This window comes from Arachis stenosperma, chromosome 8, assembly GCF_014773155.1.
Source record: "Arachis stenosperma cultivar V10309 chromosome 8, arast.V10309.gnm1.PFL2, whole genome shotgun sequence".
Taxonomy (NCBI): Eukaryota; Viridiplantae; Streptophyta; class Magnoliopsida; order Fabales; family Fabaceae; genus Arachis; species Arachis stenosperma.
This window is the reverse complement of record NC_080384.1, coordinates 9399587-9422899: the sequence shown is the minus strand read 5'-3', so window position 1 is coordinate 9422899 and position 23313 is coordinate 9399587. Positions and strand designations below refer to the sequence as shown.

Genomic DNA, 23313 nt, shown 5'->3' with positions numbered 1-23313 from the left:
CAAAGAATTATGAGTCATAAAGCTCGTATGAAAGCAGTAACAGCTCTTCTTCACCATGCATGTTTCTGCATTTGGCGAAGAAAGAGAAGAAAGCAAACAAACCACCATGTAAATTTGTATCATAAATTCAGTAGAATAAGATTAAGGGAAGAAGGGGGTAGATAAAGGGATAGCATAACAATAACGAATCTTAGTTAGTACTTAGGAGTGATTCATTTCCTTGTTACTCTATACTTTTGATGAATATTATAATTCTCCATCAAATATAAGTAAATAAGGGCAAAATAAGGAGTCCTCGTCAATAGAAGGGACCAATCAGGTGTTAATCAGATGAAGCAATAATAAAACACATACGCTTGATTAACCATTACCTAAGCAGTATATTGGCGGGTCTAAAAGGGTGTATATATACTAAAAGGAAGAAGGAAAAGAAAAATTGAGTTAATATAGACACGTACATCCCCAAAAGGGATTTGGGTAAGGTTATAGTATATTAGCCAAAAGCACCAAGAACCAAACTAACAATCAATTTGGTTCCCCCAGTTGCTGCAAACACGACCAGTTTGACTCACAGATGTCATGCGGGGAACTGCCATCATTATCCTTTAAATTTGTGTCTGCATTATGCTTCACTAAATACTCAGCTATGGCTTCTCTATCACACATAACAGCGTAATGCAACGGAGTTTGTCCCTCATTATCCTTCCAAAAAGAAAACATACAGAGCATCAACAAAAGGGAGCCAACTTGAGAGCAGTGTGGATAATTAAAAGATGCATCAGAAAAACGTCTTCAAAAGACTAAGCTAATATTTGAGATTAAACAGTAAGTAATAATGCCATGTTCAAAATACAATTAAGGTTCTGTTGTGTTTTCATTCTTCAAAGTTAAGGCGATGCCAACTAAGCTTGATGGTAGCTATTATTCCTAAGAGTTAGGTTCATACATGTGTCTATGGATACCTACCTTGCAATTCACATCAGCATTCCTCTCAAGCAGCAGCTCTGTGACATTACGGTGGCCACGGTCCACGGCCCAATGTAATGGTGTCCGGCCCTCACTGTCTGCAGCCATTTCAGAAAGATCATTCAACTTCTCTTTCTGTATATGGACTTGACGTATAAAAAGTTTCTAACGAGATCAACAATTCAAGAAATAGATTCTACAATGCTCATGAGTAGTGTGAATGTAGCTACTTGCCTTGCCATGCAATAGTGCATTTTCATAAAATAAACGGTGAATTATTAATGCTACATTATTGATCGTCAAGAAAATGTATGTAGAAGGTAGGAACAATAGCAGTGTGATTAAAGCTACTTCCCTCACTATACTCATTGCTAAGAATATAGGTTGAAAAACAGAAATGATTATTCATTATTCAGTTATGTAGCAGGGCAGAATTTTTTATTTCAGACAATTTTAATGACTTAGATGTAGTCCAGCAAGATTTATTCATGTGTGACACATAAGTTACCAGTCAACTATCTATCTTCAACGGGGTCTTAAAGCCAGATACTTAGGCTTCTTTACAAAAACATAGCACCTACCTTAGTTGTCAAACAATTTTTAGGCCATACATATGCCCATGTTAGGCTTGTCAAGCAAGTGCCACAAAAATTCAGATTGATGTTGCACTAAATCCGTGATGGTACTTCTCTATTCATGCTGATAACATGGTGTCCTTAAGGAACTTGGTCCCTTTTAAAACCAAAAAATTAAAATAAAGAAATAAATAACCATTCACAACTTACAGCACACCCTAAAAGCAAACAACTAAGAAGTAACTCACCCTTCAAATTCACTGAAATACCACTTTCTATACACTTGAGCAGATTAGCCATATCTCCTTCTCTAGCAAATCCATGAATGGCATCCATTGTCCTGTAAAGGAAGGAACCATCAAAGTCATAAAAGGTTGTTAGTTGCAGTTGAGATAATATCAACCTAGAATGGAGCTTTTTTTTTTTAATTTAATTTACAAAAAAGAAACAGAAAAAGCATATTATAAGAGGTGCGAATTGCCAAGGACCACAACAAAACCTTAACAAATAATCCTTCAATATAAACATGATTACTAAGAGAAGGATAACCTTATAGCTATGAATCAGGATTAGCATCAGAACCAAACAATGAGCTTGAGAGTAAACCTTGAAGGACCAAATACAAAAAAGAAAGACCACCAAAGTAAAAACCATAAAGAGCTACCATAGAAGATATCCCATCACCGTAAGTTTGGACAGACACCAATGCGACATTCACATAATAAAATTTAACAGCATATACATAAATGCATATAGAACAAATTATAGACAAATTGCTATCTAGAGTCTAGACATTTACACTACAACTCAAAATAAATTGATTTCTAGGAATCTTACAAGTCACTGCCATATTCCTCTTCATATACATAAGTGCTAAATACTGGCCCCATTGGTCCCTTAGCCTCTGAACTAGAGCCACCACCACCGTAACTCTTGCTCCGCTGTCACAGGAACAATGGGAATCAGTAAGGGACATGACAAGGGGGGCTTCTTTTTGGTGAAACAACTAGTGATCAATCCACAACTATAGCGCAAGAAACAGCATATTAGCTCACCAAAGATGAACCATCAAGCCAAGAAGGATATAGCTCTGTCACAATATCAATGTACTTCTGCATTGCATCCTCAGGAGGCATAGCTCCCAATTTCTGCCACGCTTGCCTTCAACAATAAGAAAGTAAAACACGGTTAGCACCTAAGAGCCTAATTTTCAGACACCAAAAATAACAGCTTAAACAAGCCAACAATAACCCTGAAAAATTAATAATTCCAAGCGCCATTGAGCTCTCAATTTAAACACTTCAACATAACTAATGCCTATAGATGGAGATGGTACAAAACAGTTATTTCACTGTTTTTTCTATAGTTTTAGGCCTCAAGTCTAACGTGCAAACAAACTGCAACTACAGCCAATCCATTTATAAGTTTAACAACCTAATCATCTCCATAATCACCAATCTCAATACTGACATACAGATGGAACAACACACAAGATTCCAAGTATGCATAATTACCGTACAAAAAAGTAAGCAAATGTTAAAGCTCTTCCCTTTCACTTTGTTTTTCCCTCAACTATTTATGACAAAGTAGTTGCAATCATATATTGAACGCAATGAATACCATTTGGCACGTGCTGTCATCTTCAACGCCGAAGGCTGCGGCGTGCTACAGGGACCTTCAGTGGCGATCTTGTACAGCCCATAGAGCTGTAGCTGCACGTCGCTCGACACCTTCTGCGACAACCGATCGGCGGCGGCGGCAGCCACGAACGCTGTGGCGGCGCTGAACGCCTCGTCGAGCTCGGTGGTCTCCACACCTTCCCAATCGTCATCGTCGTAGTCGTCGTCGCCGTCCAAACTCTCGGCCCTCACACTTCCCTGCTCCGCCATGACAGACTCCTGCTCAAAGCGATTGTTACTTGCTTCGGAGACGCCGCCGCCTCGGTCGGGTCCCGTGGCGGTCCGTATAGGATTGCTGTCATCTTCTTCGGCGGAGGCGCGCGTGACGGTTAGGTTGTCGTTGTTGAAGGAGACAACAACGGAGATGAGCTTGGCAAGAAGGTAAGAAAAAATGAGACCGATGAAAATGGATTGGAGAAGGGGTTGCCAGTCTCCCATGGATGCGGATTGGAAGTTGAAAACCCTAACAGAAATATCTGATTCTAATTCCACTGAAGAGGTTTTAGGTTTTTGAGGGGGTTATGTGAAGAACCTAAAGCTTAGAAGATAAAACCTTAAGTGAGTATTGAAGAAAAGGGTGAGAGAGCACCGAAGAAGCTATGGAGTTGACGGAAATAGAGGGAGATTGCGATGTGTAAGAGAGAGAAAGGGAAGAACTCATGCACGCGCCAACGCAGAGCGAGAGAGAGCTATCAGCTGCTTCGCGCTTAACATGTGATCTTACGGCTGCGTCGTTGGGGCTGACACGTGTATCCACCAGTTAAAGTGTTTTTGATATGGCCACCGACTATGCTTTATTGATTAAAATTCAAACATTGCGCATCTTAATTTAAAAGTAATCGAGTCTTGTTTGGAATTGAAACACTCTTACTGATGTACTTAAGAGCATTAACTCTCCATTATATATTAGTTAGTACTTAGTAGAAGATCTATATCATCATTTATTATCATCTAGCTTGACGAGCTTAGAACGAGAGATCCACAGCTCATGTTCCTACTCATCTCTACAATTTTATTCAAGTAACATTACTTCCAAACATTGCTGTATATAGCTTTCGCGAGATGATAGATGAACAATAGTGTAAATGACATCACATACAAAAAATCATAAGAAAATAAACAAGTAAAGGAGGTAAAGGAGGATGCTCGCTCTTTTTTTCTCTTTCTTTTTCCTCTCCTTTAAAAATATTTCTTTAGAAAAAAAAGGGTAAACCAAAAATATCTCAAGCATCGTCCCTTCTTCTGTCGTCCACCCTATAAACGAAAAGTGGTCTTCCATTTTTGTCCTTTCTTAATGACTTGTGTATTTTTAAGTAGGGGTTGTTTTCAAAGAGTGGATGATTATTGAATTTTAATATTGTGTTTAGTGGTAAAAAAAATTTAAAATTTCAGTTCTAAAATATAAAATTTTAGTTTTTTTTAGAATTTTTAAAAATTAAAAATAGAAGAAATTAAAATTTTTATAATTAAAAATTAAAATTTTAATAATATTTTTTAAAAATATTTTTATTTAATTTTTGAAATTCTAAATATATTTTTTAATTTTTATATTTATCTTAAACTAAATATAATATTTAAATATAACTTAATTCAGTACATTTTATACTAAATATAATACAAAATTTTAATTTAATTTAATTTTAATATTTTTATTTTTATTTTTCGGTCTCTGAACATAACCTTACTTCTGGGTTTAGGAAGAGTCACAATCTGGAATCACAAATTTTTTATTTTTATAAATTAAATAAATATAATAATTACTAAAATAAATAATTTAAATAATATTTATTAAAATAAATATTTTTCTTTTATCTTATTTATAATATAAACGAGATAATTTTATATATATCGGTGTAAATGAGATAAAGAAGAAATATGCAACCTGTGAATATTTCGTTTATCGTAAAAACGAGATATATATATATATATTTTTAAAAATTCTAAAAAATAAAAAATATTAATAATATCAATAATCCAAAATTTTAGCAGGCAATTAGTACATAAAAAAATAGGTAGGAGGGATAAAATGGATAAGTTTGATCAATTAGTACTAAAAAATGGATAACAATTTCAATTCCCTTTCTACTATCCCAAGAATCTCTCTTAACAATTGGTAAACAGTTATTTTTATTTTTTAAATTTAAATTAATCCAATTGGATCATAATTTAATCTAAAATTTTTTTATGTACTCTTTTTTGAGATCAAATATATCTATTTTAAAAAATTTTTGATTAAACTATGATGCAATTTGATTAATTTAAATTTAAAAAATAAAAATAACCATTTGCTTAGGAGAGATTAATGAAAAGAGTAAAAAGAGAATTGAAACGGTTATCTCTTACACGAGAGAATGGTTTCAATTTTTTTTTCACTGTCCCATCAACTTTTTGAGTACTAATTAATCAAATTTATCCATTTTAATCTATTCTACCTATCTTTTTATCTACTAATTGTCTACTAAAAATTTGAATTATTGATATTATTAATATTTTTTATTATTTTCAAATTTTTTTTAAAAATACATGTATACACATGTTGCATACTTCTCTTATCTTCCTTATCCTGTAAACAAAATACATGCAAAATTATCTCATTTACAATGTAAACGAGATAAAAGAAGAATATTTATTTCGATAAATATTTTTAAAATTATTTATTTTGATAATTATTACATTTATTTAATTTATAAAAATAAAAAAATTCCCCGAATCACCTACCTCTAATAATGGCTTTTCCATGAGAAAATTATGTACCAAAAGTTTATATTCCTATCAAAAATTAAATCGAAATCATCTTATCGCGTATTTCATTTTTGTGAATTTTATTTTTGATTGAGTTTAAATTCTTCATTTCCTTTTTAGACAGAAGTAAATTGAATTAATTATTCATTTGTTTGAGCTAATTTTCATATCATTCATTTTTGAATAGATGGCGAATTCGCATAGGGCTCAGTATAAATCTGTTCATGTATTACTAATCCACCAAAATAGTGTACAATAAGATGACCGAATAAAGAAAGAATTTTTTTGTCACATAAATGAAGAAAGAAATAATGATAATAATGACAAAAAAAAAAAGATATGATAACAAGATAGGAACATACATAGATAAAAGAACACAAACGGCAGACCACAAAAATGCCCAGAAAATTTAAAGCTTATGAAAATAATTACAATTATATTACAGTGTAAAAAAAAATTGCGAATCATATTATGTATAAAAATATGTATTTGAAACTTCATAAATTTTTTATTATATTACTGTAATAAATTTAATTATTTTTCTATTACAAGTTTAATTATTTTACTATGACATATTTGATTATTTTAGTAAATAATTATTTAGTTAAAAAATGTGAATTAATATGTATAAATTTATATAAAAAATTATTTTATATATATATATTAAAAATTAAATATTAAATAATTTATTGTATGTATTTTTATATATATATATATATATATTGAAATAAAAATTTATACATCAAAATAATTAATAATAGATAAATAATCAAATTTATTTATGGTAATATGACAAAATTCTTAAAGTAACACGGAGACCTATAGAGTGAAAAAGTGATGTTTAATCAACTATTATTGATTTTATAACTTTTGCTAAGTGTGAACTAGGGGTGATAATATCCGCATATCTGTAGTAATTATTTGCATTTGATCTTAATTTTGTGGATATTATCCGATTCGCAGAATCATCAGATTCGATCCGTACTATAGTTGGATCGGATTGTAGATTTGACAGTGATATTCGCGAATCCGATTTGCAAATCCGCATATCCGCACATCTCATATAAATAGCATAGTTTAAGAAAATAAACCCTAATGTGATATGAATTTTAGTGTGTTATTTTATGATATTTTGTTTTAAATTTTTTATGTTGTACTTCAACCTAGAGTAATTAAACTTAAACCTTGTATTATTATTTTGTTTTTATTATTCAAGAGCTTTTATTGATAATATTTTAGAAGTAAATAGATTTAAACAGGTGAAAAATAAATTTTCTGGATATTCTTTTGTAAAAACAGTCAAACAAAATCTTAAAATAGTTTTTTTGAATTATGCGGATATATCCGATATCCGATCCGATCCAATCCGCATACTTACGGATCGAATCGGATCGGATTCAGTTTGAAAAAATGCAGATATCATATCCGATCCGATCCGATGAGTGCAGTGCAGATCAAATAGAATTTTAGGTTATATTCGATCCGATCGAATTCGTGTGCAGCCCTAGTGTAAACTATATTATTTTAATATTTTAGAAGAAGTTAGTTCATTTTGGTGTATTAAGAGTATTCAGAGTAACAAATGTAATCCAACTGACCAACTCGGTCAAAATGTTAATTAATCAAATCCTATTAAACTCTAAAACCAATTTCAACACACAAAATTGAAGTTGGGATTAAAACTTTTTTTTAATAAATGGCATAATATGATATATGATATAACCTATGATGCATTGATATGGACATAATATATGATGTATAATTTTCTTTTTTACTGAAGATAGAGAAATTTGAATTCGCAACTTTTTAAGTGAGTATAGGAAGACTATGTCCTTTTTAAGCTACAACTTATTGGCATGGAAATATGATATGTATATAATATAGGAATACACTAGCTAGGACATTAATTTTAAATTTTTGTTAGATATAGGAACACTCATTAAATTAAGTTTTTAAATATTTGTTTGTCTTTTTTAATTATATAAATTATTTAAATTAAAATAACTTTTTATATTAATATTAATAATACATATTATTTCTAAACTCATTTTAAATATATCAATCAAGAATAATATTAAACAAGCCAATGCAACACCTAATTGTTTTTTGGTGTATTCAAGTGTGTTTAGCAAAATTTATTTTATTTTATTTTCATTAAGATATATAAATAGATACAAAAAAATACTTTATTTTATTTATTATATTTATTTTCAAGTGTGTTCAAGATGTATTTGACACAAAAATACTACAACTCAAACAAAATGTCCTTGTGTTTCAAGTAAATATAACATTCTAATAATAATGTTAATGTATACTTCTACTCATAATAATTTTATTTGCAGCAATTTTAATCTTATACATTTTTTCACTTAAATAGCATTTTATAAAAGATATATACACGTGCGTTGAGTTGTTTTTATTTATTTTCCATTTTTCATATTCTAAATTTATCGTTTTGTCAACAATCTATCATATATATATGCAAAGCTTAGCCTTTTTTTTGTTGGTGTCTCTGCAAAGCTTATATAGTTTAGTTATGTAGAATGCATCTCTAATCAATTAAGATCTGTTACATATATTAATCATAATAACTAATCTAGTATAACTATTATCAACCAACAGTTAACCAGACTCACAAATTACACCTCTTAATTCTTAATGATTCTCAGCGGATATAACATATCTCTTAATAAACTTATTTCCTTATGAGTTTAAGCCATTTTAATATATAATTATATGGAGGAAAATCTCATACACATGTTTGTAAATGTTAAAAGAAATACCTTAAGAATTGTTGGCGGATAATATACATATATATCTCCCACCTTCTAACACTGCTTGCTCATGTGAGCATCTCAATCCTCAGTGCAATACTTGCATGCCTCTGTGGTTGGAAATTGGAATACTCACTTGAGCAAGAAACATTAGGAAGCTAGGAATTGAAGGGAAATCATTCATCTTTTTATCTCTATATCTTTCTCAAATTAAGTCCGTATATGTATGTATACATTTATATAAAGCAACAAGTAGTAGTTAGCATTGCCAAACCTACTACACATTTTTCTTTTCTTTTTTTTTTCTTATTTTTTGGGTCATGTAGGTACACGTGGTTCACTGGCTAGTCACATATTAAAATATTTGGCCTTTTATGTGCGTTGGTAAGAACTAGCAACAAGAGAATACCACCCATCTATTCCTATATTTTATGCGAATTTTTGTTAAATTCACTTGTTAAAAATTTGAAAATAGTACATTCTTATATAATTTTTTTAAGTTCTAGTAATAATAAATATATAAATGTTATCGAATTTCGTAAAAAATATTTTTTAAATTATTAATAAATAAGTGTCTTTAAAATGTTAATTAACATTTTGCTTTTTAGCATTATATGAGCCTGTAGCTTATATATTTACCAAAGTATTAGGCCATCAGAAACTTTTCGTAAATATAGAGGACCACATTCATAGCCCAAAGAAAAAGACATTGATGGTTGAAAATATCTCATATACCATCTGTTTCTGCGTGAGTAGTTGATTCTAAAGTATAATTCGTTCTACTCAATGCTTAAACTAGTTTTTCTTTGGAAGAGATAAAGTATATGTCAACTCATTTAAGAACGGCAATAATAAATACTTATAAAAATACTTCAATATTCAAATTAAAATGAATACAAGATGATATAGATATTACTCATAATGAATAACATACCTTTTTTATGTTAGGAGTAAATGTATTTATAAATTTGTTAAGTTGAAGGGTTTTTTGGTATCCTTCAGACGGTTGAAGATTTGTAAGCCAATTTCTTTTGTGTAACTGTTTCTTAATGACTTATTGGAAGAGATTTTCATCATCTGTTGCTTGCTTTTGATCACGTATTTATTTATTTGACTTTGATTCCGAAGTATAAATTTGATTGGGTCAAGTTATAACTAATGAATCACAGTCTCCAAATTTGACCTGTGATATTTTTTATGTAAACAAGTTGAACTTTCTATTTATAGCTTAGAATCGAGATAGTGGAGTCCCTGAACTCAACTGTTGTAATAAAAATTTCGTTGTTTTGTGGTTTGAAGTAAATAAATGTAAGAGGGGAAAGAAATTATAAATTTTATTTAAAAAAATATTAAAAATATGTAATAAAAGAGACGTGTGTAATGAATGCCTTCACTTGACCTTTACAGTTACCAAGGTTTTGATGACCAGTTGCGTGTTCCATACCATGATTGACGGTGTGGATTTAGTTGGAATATTAAAAGATTTCTTTTTGTTCTTCGATTATAGGATTGAGTGAATTTTGTATGGTAATCGTGGCATAGGTTGCAATTTTGGCTTCGCATTTTTGGTTTATTGTGATTTTTAAAAGGTCATTAGAGATCAATGAAAGATGTTAGTGGATTTTTTTCTGTATATGATATTATTTTCGTATTTATTTGAAATGGTGAAGAAACAGAAAAAAGTAAAGAGCGAGGTGGTGATGGAGAAGGTGGAGAAGAAAATAAAAAAGAAGGCAAAGGGGAAAAAGAAGGAGAATGTAAGCGAAGAAGATGATAAAGTTGTTGAAGAGGTGTTTGTTTGAAAATTGGATAACCCATTCACGTGGGTTGCGGAGTCTGTTAAGAGTTGAGTTTCTGTGTTTGGTGATAAAAATAGCATTGCTCAATTAGGTGATCATGAAAGTTGGGTTAGAGAGGGTGAAGTTGTAAAAGTTGAGTTTTTGCACTGCTCTTCTACTGATCGTGTATACTATAGGGGTGGAGGGTTTAAGTTTTTCTTTATGTATAGTTGTATTTTTTGTTAAACTACGAGTTAAATTTCCTTTTTTTGAGTTTGAACATGGAGTTTTGATGCAATTGAGGTGTATGTCATCTCAGTTGTATCCTAATTCTTGGGCGTTTGTGAGAGGGTTTGAAATTTTGATAGAATATTTAAAAGTAGAACCTTTGTTAGAGGCATTCTTTGCATTGTTCCAGGCTAAGGGTGTGAAAAGGGAGTGTTGGTTGAACTTAGCTAGTATGCCTAACCGAGCTATATTTTGTTTGTATAGGTTGTCGTTTAAAGGTTTCAAAATTATGTATACGAAAGTGAGGTCATGTGAAAATGATTTTTCTTTTTATGTGGATGAGAATTTGAAGGAGAAATTTTCATTATATTGGTATCCTACTTCGAGGCATATTATCGATATGGAGAGGATGGAGTATATAAATGAGATAATTGTTGAGTTTTTGGTGAATAACATTTTGACGAGTAGTTTACTGATTATTTTTGAGTTGCTTGAGTGAAAAAATGATAAACATGCAGTGATTGAATATTTAGGTAAATTGGCATGGGTTTTTGTTTAGTAACAATAGTTTCAGTGTCTTTATGTGGTTGCTTATGGTTTTTGTTTTTTGTTGTAGGTGAAAAGGCGCCAAAGATAACTTCGAGTAGCTTGCGCGCTTTCTTTAAAACAAAGAATGTGGAGAAGGAGGGGTCAACCAGTCATGTGAAGGCTGACGAAGGGATTGAAGTTAATCAACCTTCTCCTGTAAAGAGGGTGAATTATAAAAGAAAAAGAGTTGATAAAAACAAGGTGATTGATTTGATCGAGAACAAGTTCGGCGAGAAAGAAACTGATTTGGAGCAGGTGAAGAAATTTACTGAGAACCAAAGGATACTACATGGATACAAGGATAACGAAGACCTTACATAGCTATGGAATGACCACTTCCCTTTCGTGTTAGTGTCTGATGAGTATGGATAGAGTCTGACCGATGTTAAGCTTGTCCATGACGTTGGCGATATTGGTGTTATGCAGTACTTACAGGCAAGGTAAAAAATATTGACTGGTATATGTTTTGTATTTGTTGGTTTTTTTTTATATATGTTGTTTTGATTGACTCTGTAGGTAATGGGAGCGCGGCTAATGTCAATTAATCAAACTCAAAAGCTAAAGCATGCGAGTGATGACTTTGACAAAGCTAGCATAAATCAGGTGATGTAAGAGAATTTGGAGAAAAGTAACAAGTTTTGAGAAGTGCTGGAGAAGGTTAAGGTGTTGGAAGAGAAGATAAGTGAAGTTGATGGAAAGGTTATAAAGTTGGAGAAGGAGAAAGTTAGTTTGTAAGCTAGGATAGTTGTGCTAGGGATCGAGAAAAAGGAGCTGGAGACTCGGAAAGAGGATCATGGTCTTGAGATGTTCGTTGCTGATTTTGAGAGAGCTGTGCTGCTGTGGAGCAAGTGAAGTTTCTGGCTCCGGATGGACTTGACTGTTATGGACTCATGCAAGGTTGTGGTTAATGGAGAATTGATAGAAGATGAGGATCAATATAAGGAGGGGGAGGGCGAGAATCCTGATGCACCATGAAGGCAGATTGTAAAAGAATATGACTAGTAATGGTATTAGGTTATTTTTATTTTGCTTGTGTTGGTGTTTTGGAGAACTGATGGTTTGAGTATAACTCAACCAAAATACTATTTAATTATTAATTTGCTTGTACTTAGCTTGGATTTTTAAACGTAAGAAAGTATTATGTAGCCCAACGTTTGGTATGTGTTTGAAAAAATTTATTTTGTATTTTGAATAATTGTGTTGGTAATTTGTTGCGAATGCGTTTGCATATATAAGCTTGTTATATGTTTGTGATTATCGTTCATGATATTGGTAACTATTTGTGTAAGTTTAGGAATATGAAAGTGGTTGATCGATTCTTATGCAAAAGTTTGTACTATTCGAAGACATCGTGGGATGTTGGGTGTTGATATAAATCGGTTAATGAATTTGCCATGTAAAGAGCTTTGCTTGAATAAGGAATTATATTGTTAAAAAATGAGAAGAACTTTCACATTTTGAAGATGTAGGGAGTGTGCCTTGTTAAAATCTCTCTAGCAAAATCCAACTTAGGGGCAAAACCTAGTAGTAGGAAAAAGAATACATCACCAATCTCGACTTATAGACTTAGCTATAGTAGAGTTTTAGAGACGAGATATTCCAAGTACTTGAAAGGTTACTACCTTCTAATGTTTGAATTTCGTATGCTCCTTGGCCGAGGACCTTTGATACTCGAAAAAGGCCTTCCCAATTGGAGCTTAGTTTTCCATGTCCTGATGGTTTGCGTGCTTCTTCTGTTTTTCTCAGAACGATGTCTCCTTCTTGGAATGACCTTAGTTTAATTCTCTTATTGTATTTCTGAACTATAGCAAGTTGAGTTGTGTGTTGTTGGATTAACGCTTTGTCACGGTTTACTTTGATTAGGTTGAGTTCGGTTGCTCTTAGCTCTGTATTTTCTTCGTCCTTGATGCTTTAAGTTCGACTGGACTGGAGAGATACTTCAACTGGTAATATGGCATCACAACCATATACTAGTCGGAAAGGAGTCTCTTTTGTTGATGATTGTTCTGTCGTGTTATAGCTCCACAGGGCTTCTAGCATAAGCTCGGTCCATTGTCCTTTAGAATTTTTGAGTTTTTTTTAAGTGCCTGCAATATGACCTTATTGGCAGTCTCAGCTAAATCATTAGTTTATGGGTGTTCTACAGATGAAAATTGATTAATGATTCTAAAATTTTGTAAAAAAAATTGTGAATTTTTTATCTATAAATTGTCTGCCGTTGTCAGTTATAATGTAGTGAGGTATACCAAATCTACATAGTATGTGTTTCCACACAAAAGATATCATTTTTTTAAAATTAATTTTTGTTAAAGGTATAGCCTATATCCATTTTGTAAAATAGCCTATAGCGACAATTAAGAATTTAACTTGACCTAGAGCTGGTGGAAAAGGATTGAGGATATCTAGGCCCACTTACTGAAGGACCAGCTTACATCTGATGTGTGCAATTACTCGACTGGGTTGTGAATGATTGGTGCATGTCGTTGGCAATGATCCTAATATTTGCCTTGTTCATGCAGTCTCTTTGTAGTGTAGGTCAATAGTACCCTGCTCTTAGTATTTTAGAGGTCAGGCTCATTCCTCCTATGTGTGTGCCACAACCACCTTCATGGCCTTCGTCCATGGCTAGGTTGGTGTCTTCTGTGTTTAGACATTTTAATAATAGTCTTGTGAAACCTCGTCTATATAACTCGGTTTCGATCATGGTATAGAAGTTGGATCTTCATTTGAATTGCCTCTCGTCTTGGATGCTCTCAAGTATGCTTGCTGTTTGTAGATATTACATGAATTGTCTTCGCCAATCTTATTCCTGTAAAATACTCATCACACTTGTTAGCATGACACTGGGTTCATCCAGTGTTAATTCTGATAAGCTCGGCTGATGGATTATACTTCTGGTAGTTGCTAGTTTAGATAGAACATTAGTTTGGCTGTTTTGCTCTCAAGGTATGTGCGAGATTTCAAATTTCAGAAAACAAGTGGTGAGATTGTTGACAATAGAATTATATTTTTTTAATAATGTATCTCTTACCTGGAAATTACCTGTTACTTGTTGTACGACCAATAAGGAATCACATTTAACATTGATGTGTGTTATTCCAAGAGTATTAGCTAATCTGAGACCAGCTATAAGTGCTTCATATTCTGCTTGGTTATTGCTGGCATGAAAAGTGAATTGTAGAGATTGTTTTACGGTCATTTCTTTGCCATTTTCAAGTAATATTCCAGCTCAAGAGCCTTTTATGTTTGAAGCTCTGTCGACGTCTGACATCCATACCTCCTCACATGATGCGAGTTTATCGAGTGTGAGTTCTGCTATGTGATTTGATAGCTCCTCGTACTTGATATTAGATGTCATATTCTAAGAGCTTTATAGACAATATTAATCATCCAGCAAGCTCAAGTCGTGTTAGGATTTGTCTAAGGGGGTGCATTGTCCGAACTATGATGGTGTGTCTTTGAAAATAGTATCGCAGACGTCTCGCTATTGTGACAAGAGCCAGGGCTAATTGTTCTAGCCTTGAGTACCTGAGTTCGACATTTTGTAAAGATCTGTTGACGAGGTATAATGGCTATTGTTGCTTACTTATCTCTGTTATTAAAACAGAGCTAATAGCATGGTTAGTGACAGATAAATATAGATAAAGGGGTTTACCAAGTTCTGGTTTCTGGAGAATTGGTGGTGAAGATAGTATGGCCTTGAGTTCGGTGAATGACTGTTCACATTCTTCTGACCATATGCTTTTGCTTTCTTAATGTTTTAAAGAAATTGTATAAATGGTCTACTATCCGAGGTAGGAAACATGATAGAAACATCTAGTAAGTTGTTGAACTTCTTTGATTGACTTGAGGCTCCTCATTTTCAATATAGGTTGGCATTATTTTAGATTGGCCTCTATACCTCAGCAGGTTAACATGAAACCGAAGAATTTTTTGCAGTACACTCCAAAAGCACATGTTAAGTTTCATATGTATATTCGGAGTTGTTGGTAGATTTTCTTTAGGTCGTTGATGCGATTGTTCTTAGAATTTGTCTTTGCTACCATTTCATCGACATATACTTCTATATTTCGTCCGATTTGGTTAGCAAAAATTTTGTCCGTTAGCCTTTGGTAAGTTACATCTGCATTTTTGAGTCCGAACGACATAACCTTATAACAAAAGTTACCATGGTCAGTAATAAAAATGGTTTTATCCTGGTCAGCCGAATATATAAGTATTTGGTTAAAGCCGGAATAAGTATCCATAAAACTTAGACATTTAAAATCAGATGAGCTATCAACTAATTTGTTAATACACGGGAGAGGATATGCGTCTTTTGGACATCCCTTATTGAGATTAGTGTAGTCCACGCACATCCTCCACTTACCATTGTGTTTTTTAACCATGATCACATTTGCTAACCAGGTTGTGAATCTGAGTTTCTTTATAAATCCAACATTGAGTAGTTTTTGGGTCTCTTCTAAGGAGGTTTCCCTTTTGTGCGTACCGAGGTGGTGTTTTTTTGACCTATAGGTCGGATGGATGGGTTGATGGCAAATCTGTGGCAGATGACATTTGGGTTAATGCTTGACATATCTGCCGGGGTCCAAGCAAATAGGTCAATGTTTTGCTTCAGTAATTTGCTAAGGTATTCTTTTTCTTGCCCCTGTAAAAAATCTCCGATATAGGTGTATTTGTCATTATTGATTGTCAGTTTTATTTTTGTTAAGTTGTCTGTGGGCATAGTTCGGTCTTGCTGGTTGGCCCATGGATCCAGGCCGGCCAAGGCTAGCATACTTTCTGAGTTATAGACTGCCTGTACGTATTGCTGGTCGGTTTGTCTTAAAGAATTTGCTTTTAGGCTTGCATTATAGCATTGTCTGGCTTCTTTTTTATCGCCATGAGTGGTAATGATTTTATTGTCTTGTGAATAAAACTTAACACACAAATGTAAAGTGGAAATAATAGCACAAAAATCATTTAAATAAGGTCTGCCTAGAATGATGTTATATGGGCTTTCGCAGTTTACAACTAAACATTGAATATCTAGGGTTTTACAATTAGGATAATTACTCAATGTTATATGGGCTTTTGCAGTCTACAACTAAACATTTACTAAACATTGGAATGCACTCACCTGAGAAACCTACTAGTTCCTCTGAAGATGGTTGAAAAGCTTTGTCACTTAGTTTCATTTTTTGGTACGTGGAGTAAAACAGCACGTCGGCGCTACTCCCTGGGTCCATTAGAACTTTTTTCACTAGTGGCTCGCCGACTTGTAATGATATGACTACAGGGTCGTCCAGGTTTTTATCACTTGCTTTGTAGTCTGAAGAACTGAATGTGACGTCTGGTCATCTGTGTGGGTGGTATAGGTCGGATCAGTTAGTGACTGACATCATGGTTTTGTAGGATATTTTCCTTGCTGAGTTGGTGTTTCCGCCACTTGCAAAAACCACCAAAGATACAGTTTATAATTTGGCAAGGTGGATTAGGGTTATCATCTACCTTATTCCCTTTATCTCTATGATTGTCGTTTGATTTAGAATGTTGGCCAAGGTCCTCTGTATTTTGTCTTTATCCTCGACTGTCAATATATTTGTCTAGCATGCCTTGCCGAGCTAGCTTCTTAAGTATGTATTTTGCTATAGCACAGTCATCTGTGGTGTGTCCATATTTTTTTATGAAAAGTGCAGTACATGGACTTGTCCATGTATCGTTGGTCCTGGTATGTCCCTGCTTTGTTTGGTGGTTTGATCAGCTTAGAGTGTAGGATGTCTTTGATGATGTCCTCTTTTTTAGTATCTTGTTCTTCTTTTCCTCCTCTCTATTAGGGTTAAGCCTCTTTGCTTTCCAAATTTGTCGGAACTCTTCTATTTTAATTTGGCTTGTCGCCTTTTTCCAGAATTCGGCCAACATCTTTGGCTTCGTGACAACTATGGTCTCCTAGAAATTTCTAGGGTAGAGTCCACTCTTCAAGGCATGCAGGTGGACTTCCAGGTTGAAATTAGGTATTTTCATGATTGCCTTGGCAAACCTCGTCATGTAGTCTTTAAGACTCTTATGTTGAATTTGCTTTATGGTGCTGAGGTAATTCGAGTCGTGCACATAAATTTTTGATGCAGCAAAATTATTGACAAAAAGATCGGCAACTCATCAAAGCTTGATACAAAACTTACAGGTAAATTAGAAAATCAGATCAAGACAGCACCATCTAAAAAAGTAAGAAATGTTTGACAGATAATTGGATCGGATGCACTATTCATGAACATCATCATGTAAAATTTAGTGACATGTATGTTGGGATCGCCTATTCATTCATAAGACTTTAGTGTTACTGGTAGGGTGAAATTTTTGGACATCTAAAAGTCCATGATATCTTTCGAAAAAGGATTGGTCTTCTTAATTATCATTTTTGTAAAGGTTGGCTTTCGACGTGTGTTTGTCTTGATCATCTTTGTTCTTAGTGTTCCTATGTTCTCCTCTTTTACTTTGCCTATTTTGCTTCTGATGTAATAAATCGACCATTTTTTTATTCTCTGTTCACAGGGATTCGTTGATGGCCAGTAGTTCGGCTTGAGTGAGGGGAGGAGGATGGTTGCTTTGCTCTTTTGCCATAGGTCGTGACCTGCAAAAAATATGCGAAATAAATATTACTGATATCTCTAATGTTCTGCCTTTACTAATCAGAGACATTCTAAGAGAAATAAATATTAGTCTTTGTGGTATTATTCATATATCCAAAGGCTTCACAAAATTTATCAAAAATCTTTAAGACTTTACTCATTTGCTACGAAGAAGTTTCCAGGAACAAAATTAAATCGTCAACAAACATTAAATAGGAGATTTGAGGTCCATTTCTACCAGCTCTGATAGGAGTCTAATACCATCATCAACTGCCTTAAAAATCAAGTGAGATAATTTATCTATACAAATAACAAAAATATAAAAGGAGATTGCATCCCGTTGCCTGATGTATTTCGAAGGGAAGAAATTAGTTGTTCTCTGATCATTCAAATTGATAGAGAGTTGAGAGAAGAAAATACAATGTTTGATAATATTAGTAAATTGTGAGGGAATACCAAATTTAGAAAGGGTGTTAAAGATGAAATACCAATTGAGCTATTAATATAATAAACTTTTACCAAATCAATTTTGATTGACATAAATTTTCTTTTTCCTATAGGTATTTATTCTGTTTAAAACAAGTATACCTAGCTAAGGATGCGTGGGGTTTGTGTAGGATATTCAAGTCTCCTTCATCGGGCGAGTTCTTGTTGTTCAAGCCGAGGTCAATTTTTTGGCCTAAGGCCAAGTAGAAAAAATGTACCTAGGTATCGCTTTTAACACAATGACAATTTATTTATCTCATGAATAACCATATTCAAGTTTAATATTTGGTTGAAACTAAGTAATAGATAAAAATTCTTAAAGTGTTGTGTGTAATGCGAGTGTATAGTGTAAATAAATTTGTAATATAATAATATTTAGAATTAAAAACTATCCAACCTATTAAAAAAAGTATACCTAAATTTCAAACCTAACTAAAATTTAAGGTTAGAGATAGTTTTTTTATGAAACATTCATCACTTTTTTTATTTGTGTAAGTATTACTATAACAAAAAGGTGATTAATCTAATAAAAACATCTTTAAGTAAAAATTGTATTATAAATTATTAGATAATTTTTATATTTGACTTAATATATTTGACTGAATCATCTAACAATTCGTAATACTATCTTTACATAAAGACATCTTTATAGAAATAGAAAAAAAAATGTCTATCTTCATATAAATTAGAGAATATATTAAATATATGACAAAAAAATAAAAGTAACCATATTACATAATTTTTTAAAAAAATTCTTAATAAAATTTGAAAATATTGATTCTTAATATATATATATATATATATTAACTTTAGTCACAAATATATATCATTAAATATTAATGTTTGGAAGTTTTAAAACATATGATTTAATTTAAGTCGTTGGGAATGTATTACTACGAGAAGTGTTAGGTAGCCAAAAAATAATGTATAATATAAATATAGTACAGAATAAATGCGAGTCTCATGATAAACGAGTGGAGTACACCTGCTTATCAATAACATACTTATCACTCAACCTTCTTTTCCATACCTGAAGTAATTAATTTTATTTTTAAAATTAATTTCAGTTTCCTCTTAGTCAAATCCTTAAAAATCTCTCATCTACATTTATATCAATTAAAATATAATTCCTGTGCAGTGGATTAACATCCAAAAATACTATAAAATTAACTCGAGTGAAAGATCAAGACTTTTCTCCCCATTTCATTCGATCCATAACCCCACAACCGAGAAAAACGAAATGACATAGAGAGGAGGAAACCCAGCAGCTTCGTCGTCAGAGCATCGCATAGCCTTATCTCTGACTCCTATAGGTCTGTTATCTAGTTTCATATTTCGATTAATTGGCATACTGGGGCTTCATTATCTATTGTTGCATGTGGCTAGAGTCAATGTTAATGATGAAAGTTTTGGTTTTTATCTCACGATGATGAATTTGGGAAAAGGGAAAAGTTTGTAAAGATGACGTTATGGGGGTGGAGATGAAGGGAAGGCATCAAAAAAGATTTTTTTTTCATTTTCATAAGCAGCCATGATTTGTCTAGTGTGTTATGGTTCCCTGATTTTTTATTATCTGTTCAACCATGGTTTGAATTACTATTTTGCGTACTTGGTATTGTACTTTCTTTCAAGTAGTTAATAATATGACAATTATGAAGCAGCCATTTCATTTAAGCTACCTCCATACTTCGAAGGTGTCCTCTGTAAAAGCCGAGCATCACATAGCCTTGTCTCCGACTCTTATAGGTATGTTATATAGTTTTATGTTTCGATTAATTGGCATATTGGGGCTCCATTATCAGTTGTTGCATGCGGCTGGATTTGATGTTAACAATGAAAGTTTTGGTCTTTATCTCAGGTTGATGAGTTTGGAAAAAGGAAAAAACTTGCAAAGATGGCATTTTGTGGTAGAGATGAATGGAAGGCATCAAAAAAAAGTTTTTTTTTCACTTTGATAAGCATCCATGATTTTTCAGGATTTCACCTGTTCAACCGTGAATTGATTTGCTATTTTGCGTGCTTGATGTTGTGCTTTCTTTTAAGTTATTAACTGTGTGACAAATGTAAAGTAGCCATTTTGTTCAGGTTGCCTCCATACGTCGAACGTCTCCACTGAAAAAGCAGCAATTGTGTCTCTAGATGATAAAATTGAGGTAAAGGAGTAGAGTAAGAATGAAATCGCTTTCATTCTAGTTACTTCAGGTACCCTTCATTTTTTTCTCTTTGTCAATTCTACTATTAGACAGACAAAAACTATTAATAAAGTATTTTTTCATGTTTGTCGCTTAGATTATGTATCTTTTAATAGTTGACTGATTATGGTAGTTAACGATAGTGGGAGTACATTAGGAGTACTTAAGGTTAGTGGCAAATTATTTTTTTTAGATTTTTGTTTTTATTCATGTAAAGAAAAAAAAATCCTTCTAGATACGGATGCAATAGATATATTATGCCTTGATATTTTTTAGTGTGAATTGCTTTATCTTTGTAAAAGGTTGCGTTAAAATTTTGCATGGATTAGTACACATTCCTACATAATTGGTGTCTGCTAAGAACTGAACATACATGCATATATGACTATTTAAATAGTGGTATATACTTAAACAAATTAATTCACTCAATTTTGATTAGTTACTTTAGTGAAATGATTATGAGAATGATGGATACATAGTAAATAATCATAATTTTATATTGAACTAACTTAATTAGTGTGGTTATCACAACAATCACAGTAGAAATAGAGAATGGGATATGAGGGATGATCATAATTTCATATGCAAATTCTTGATATCATAATTTTGTTCAAAGTTATTTGCAAGCAAAGTTGTTAGTTTAGGTGGGTATCGAATTTAAAATTTTATAGAGATTAACAGTAAACTCTAAAAAAGTTGGACATGTAAATGGTATTTTGAGGGGCCATTGTGATAGTATAATGATAGAGCAAGATATGTTTCAATCATAGATGTTATACTAAGCAAAGTTGTTAGCGTACTATGCTATTGATAAACATGTTGGTATGTTATGATTAATTTAAGTGGGTTATTTAAGCTTGTGAACAGGTGTTCAAAAAACAAGAAATATGCATGGCTCATATCAGGAGTATAAAAGAGACACATAAGACACTCTCGAAAGAGGACCGCAAAATAAAAATTGGTGGACCAAAAAAGGTACGTTGAATGGTTTGCGGTGAATTAACTATAAATTTGGGATATTGTGTTTTAATAGTAAATGTTAAAACTAACATTCTCCTTTGTTATCACTTTGCGCTAATTATGAATGTTTGTGTAGAAAATATTGGTATCTAGGTGTTTGCCATGTTGTGTGGCTTCAGTTATGAAGCAATTAGGTTCAGACGCGAGCAGAGAGAAAATAATAGAGGTGCAGAACATGGGATTTGGCTGGCTGCAATATGTGCCTGAATGGGCTATCAACCAAGATATAATGGTGGCATTAGTATCATCATATAGTCGGGATGAGAAGTCTTTGATCATCGGAACAAGAAAAATCCCCATATCGGTTCAATCCATTGCGCGGTGTTTTGGACTACCGAACCATGGTAAGCAATTTCCCAAATAAAATAGGGAGAAAAGGAAAAAAAATTATCCACAATAATCTTGTTGAGTATATGTTTTCGGTAACATTAGCCATTAAAGATTTAGACTGCATCGACTAATTTTGTGTTTGGCAGGGAATAGTTTCAAAATTCCAGAAACACCAGCAGAGCACCGACTTGTTAACAGCTTCACAGGAAAGAAACAAGCATATTTGAAAAGGGATGTTATCACATGCTCGATGTAGTCTGATGCTGATAGAATCAACTTCCGGAGACAGTTCATCATGTTGATAGCGAAGTGTTTGTTCTTTCCCTCGCCAAAGGCCACCGTTTCAGACATACATATACGGGCTGCTATTGATGTATCGAACCCAAGAAAGATATATTAGGCGAGGTACATTTATGATTTTATAATTGAGGGAGTTTTGAGATTTCAGGATGTAAGAAAGAAGACAGTAGATGAATGTATGTTCGCATTACTGGTGAGCCGTATATCCCTAACCTTTGATTTGTTGTTTGTTATTCTATAGTATACGTTGTTTATAGCAATTACCATAACTTTCAGATTATATATCTCCATGCTAACAAGAATGGAGATTTAGGAAGATATAATGGGAGAGAACTATGGATCAGAGATTGGTCGCTTGCTGATTTGAAGAAGATGGATGAAGCGGAAAGCACATCTCACTCGGTGAGGCATATGATAAATATATAATCTTTTAATAGTGATAAGTGTGAAAGATATGTTAATCAAATTACTTCTTTTAAGCTCTAATGAAAATAAAAATTATACTTTATCCACTGTAGAGGCTTTTAAATTTAATTGGGAAGATGTCTGGATTACCGAAAAAACATAAACTTGTATCAAAGAGAGGATGCATTAGGAAAAAAAGAAAGTCTAATAGAAAGACTCGTAAAGAAGCTCCCACGGTAGATGAAAATGAGACCGACATACCGACTGGTCATGCATCACCTGCTAAATTTGATGAACATCCTTCCAAAAAAAAGGCAATTCAATGATTTTTCAGTTTTGTTACAAAATTTTATTGCTCTAACCTGCGTCTTTTTAATAGTAGTCTAGTATAAATATTTTTTAGATTTTGCATCTTTTTAATCATATATAAAGTTTTACCACGTATAGAGTAATTAATTATTTATATAATTTTATAAGCGTAGACATCCCATGTGTAACACCCTATCACACAGAGCTTTACACCTAGGATGTAAAACAGAGGTGGTGAGGCGCTACGACTTCTAAAGAAAGGACTTATACATACAATATAATGAAAAGGATTTATAACTATGAGCCTTTGAAGAAAGTTAAAATAAAAAACGG

The 23313-nt window shown here is 32.7% G+C and overlaps 1 protein-coding gene and 1 long non-coding RNA gene across 3 annotated transcripts; one reads left to right on the top strand and one right to left on the bottom strand.

Annotated features, from left to right (window-relative positions):
• Positions 1-190: 190 nt before the first annotated feature.
• On the bottom strand, positions 191-3923 carry LOC130946344 (acyl-CoA-binding domain-containing protein 1). Of its 2 annotated transcripts, none has more exons than XM_057875042.1 (6): positions 3162-3899; positions 2597-2702; positions 2379-2482; positions 1790-1881; positions 967-1064; positions 191-702 (listed from the first exon to the last, which is right to left on the bottom strand). In XM_057875042.1, the coding sequence occupies exons 1-6, from the start codon at positions 3656-3658 to the stop codon at positions 526-528; spliced, it is 1074 nt and encodes a 357-aa protein (XP_057731025.1). In that variant the 5' UTR covers positions 3659-3899; the 3' UTR covers positions 191-525. The 2 variants fall into 2 exon arrangements, 1 of the variants encoding a protein (XP_057731025.1); XR_009072265.1 differs by lacking the exon at positions 191-702 and adding an exon at positions 1548-1698 and having other exon boundaries at positions 3162-3923.
• Positions 3924-10148: 6225 nt separating this feature from the next.
• Positions 10149-12383, top strand: LOC130946933 (uncharacterized). Its single transcript, XR_009072393.1, has 3 exons — positions 10149-11275; positions 11359-11770; positions 11847-12383. It is a non-coding gene; the product is annotated as an uncharacterized LOC130946933 (long non-coding RNA).
• Positions 12384-23313: the final 10930 nt, after the last annotated feature.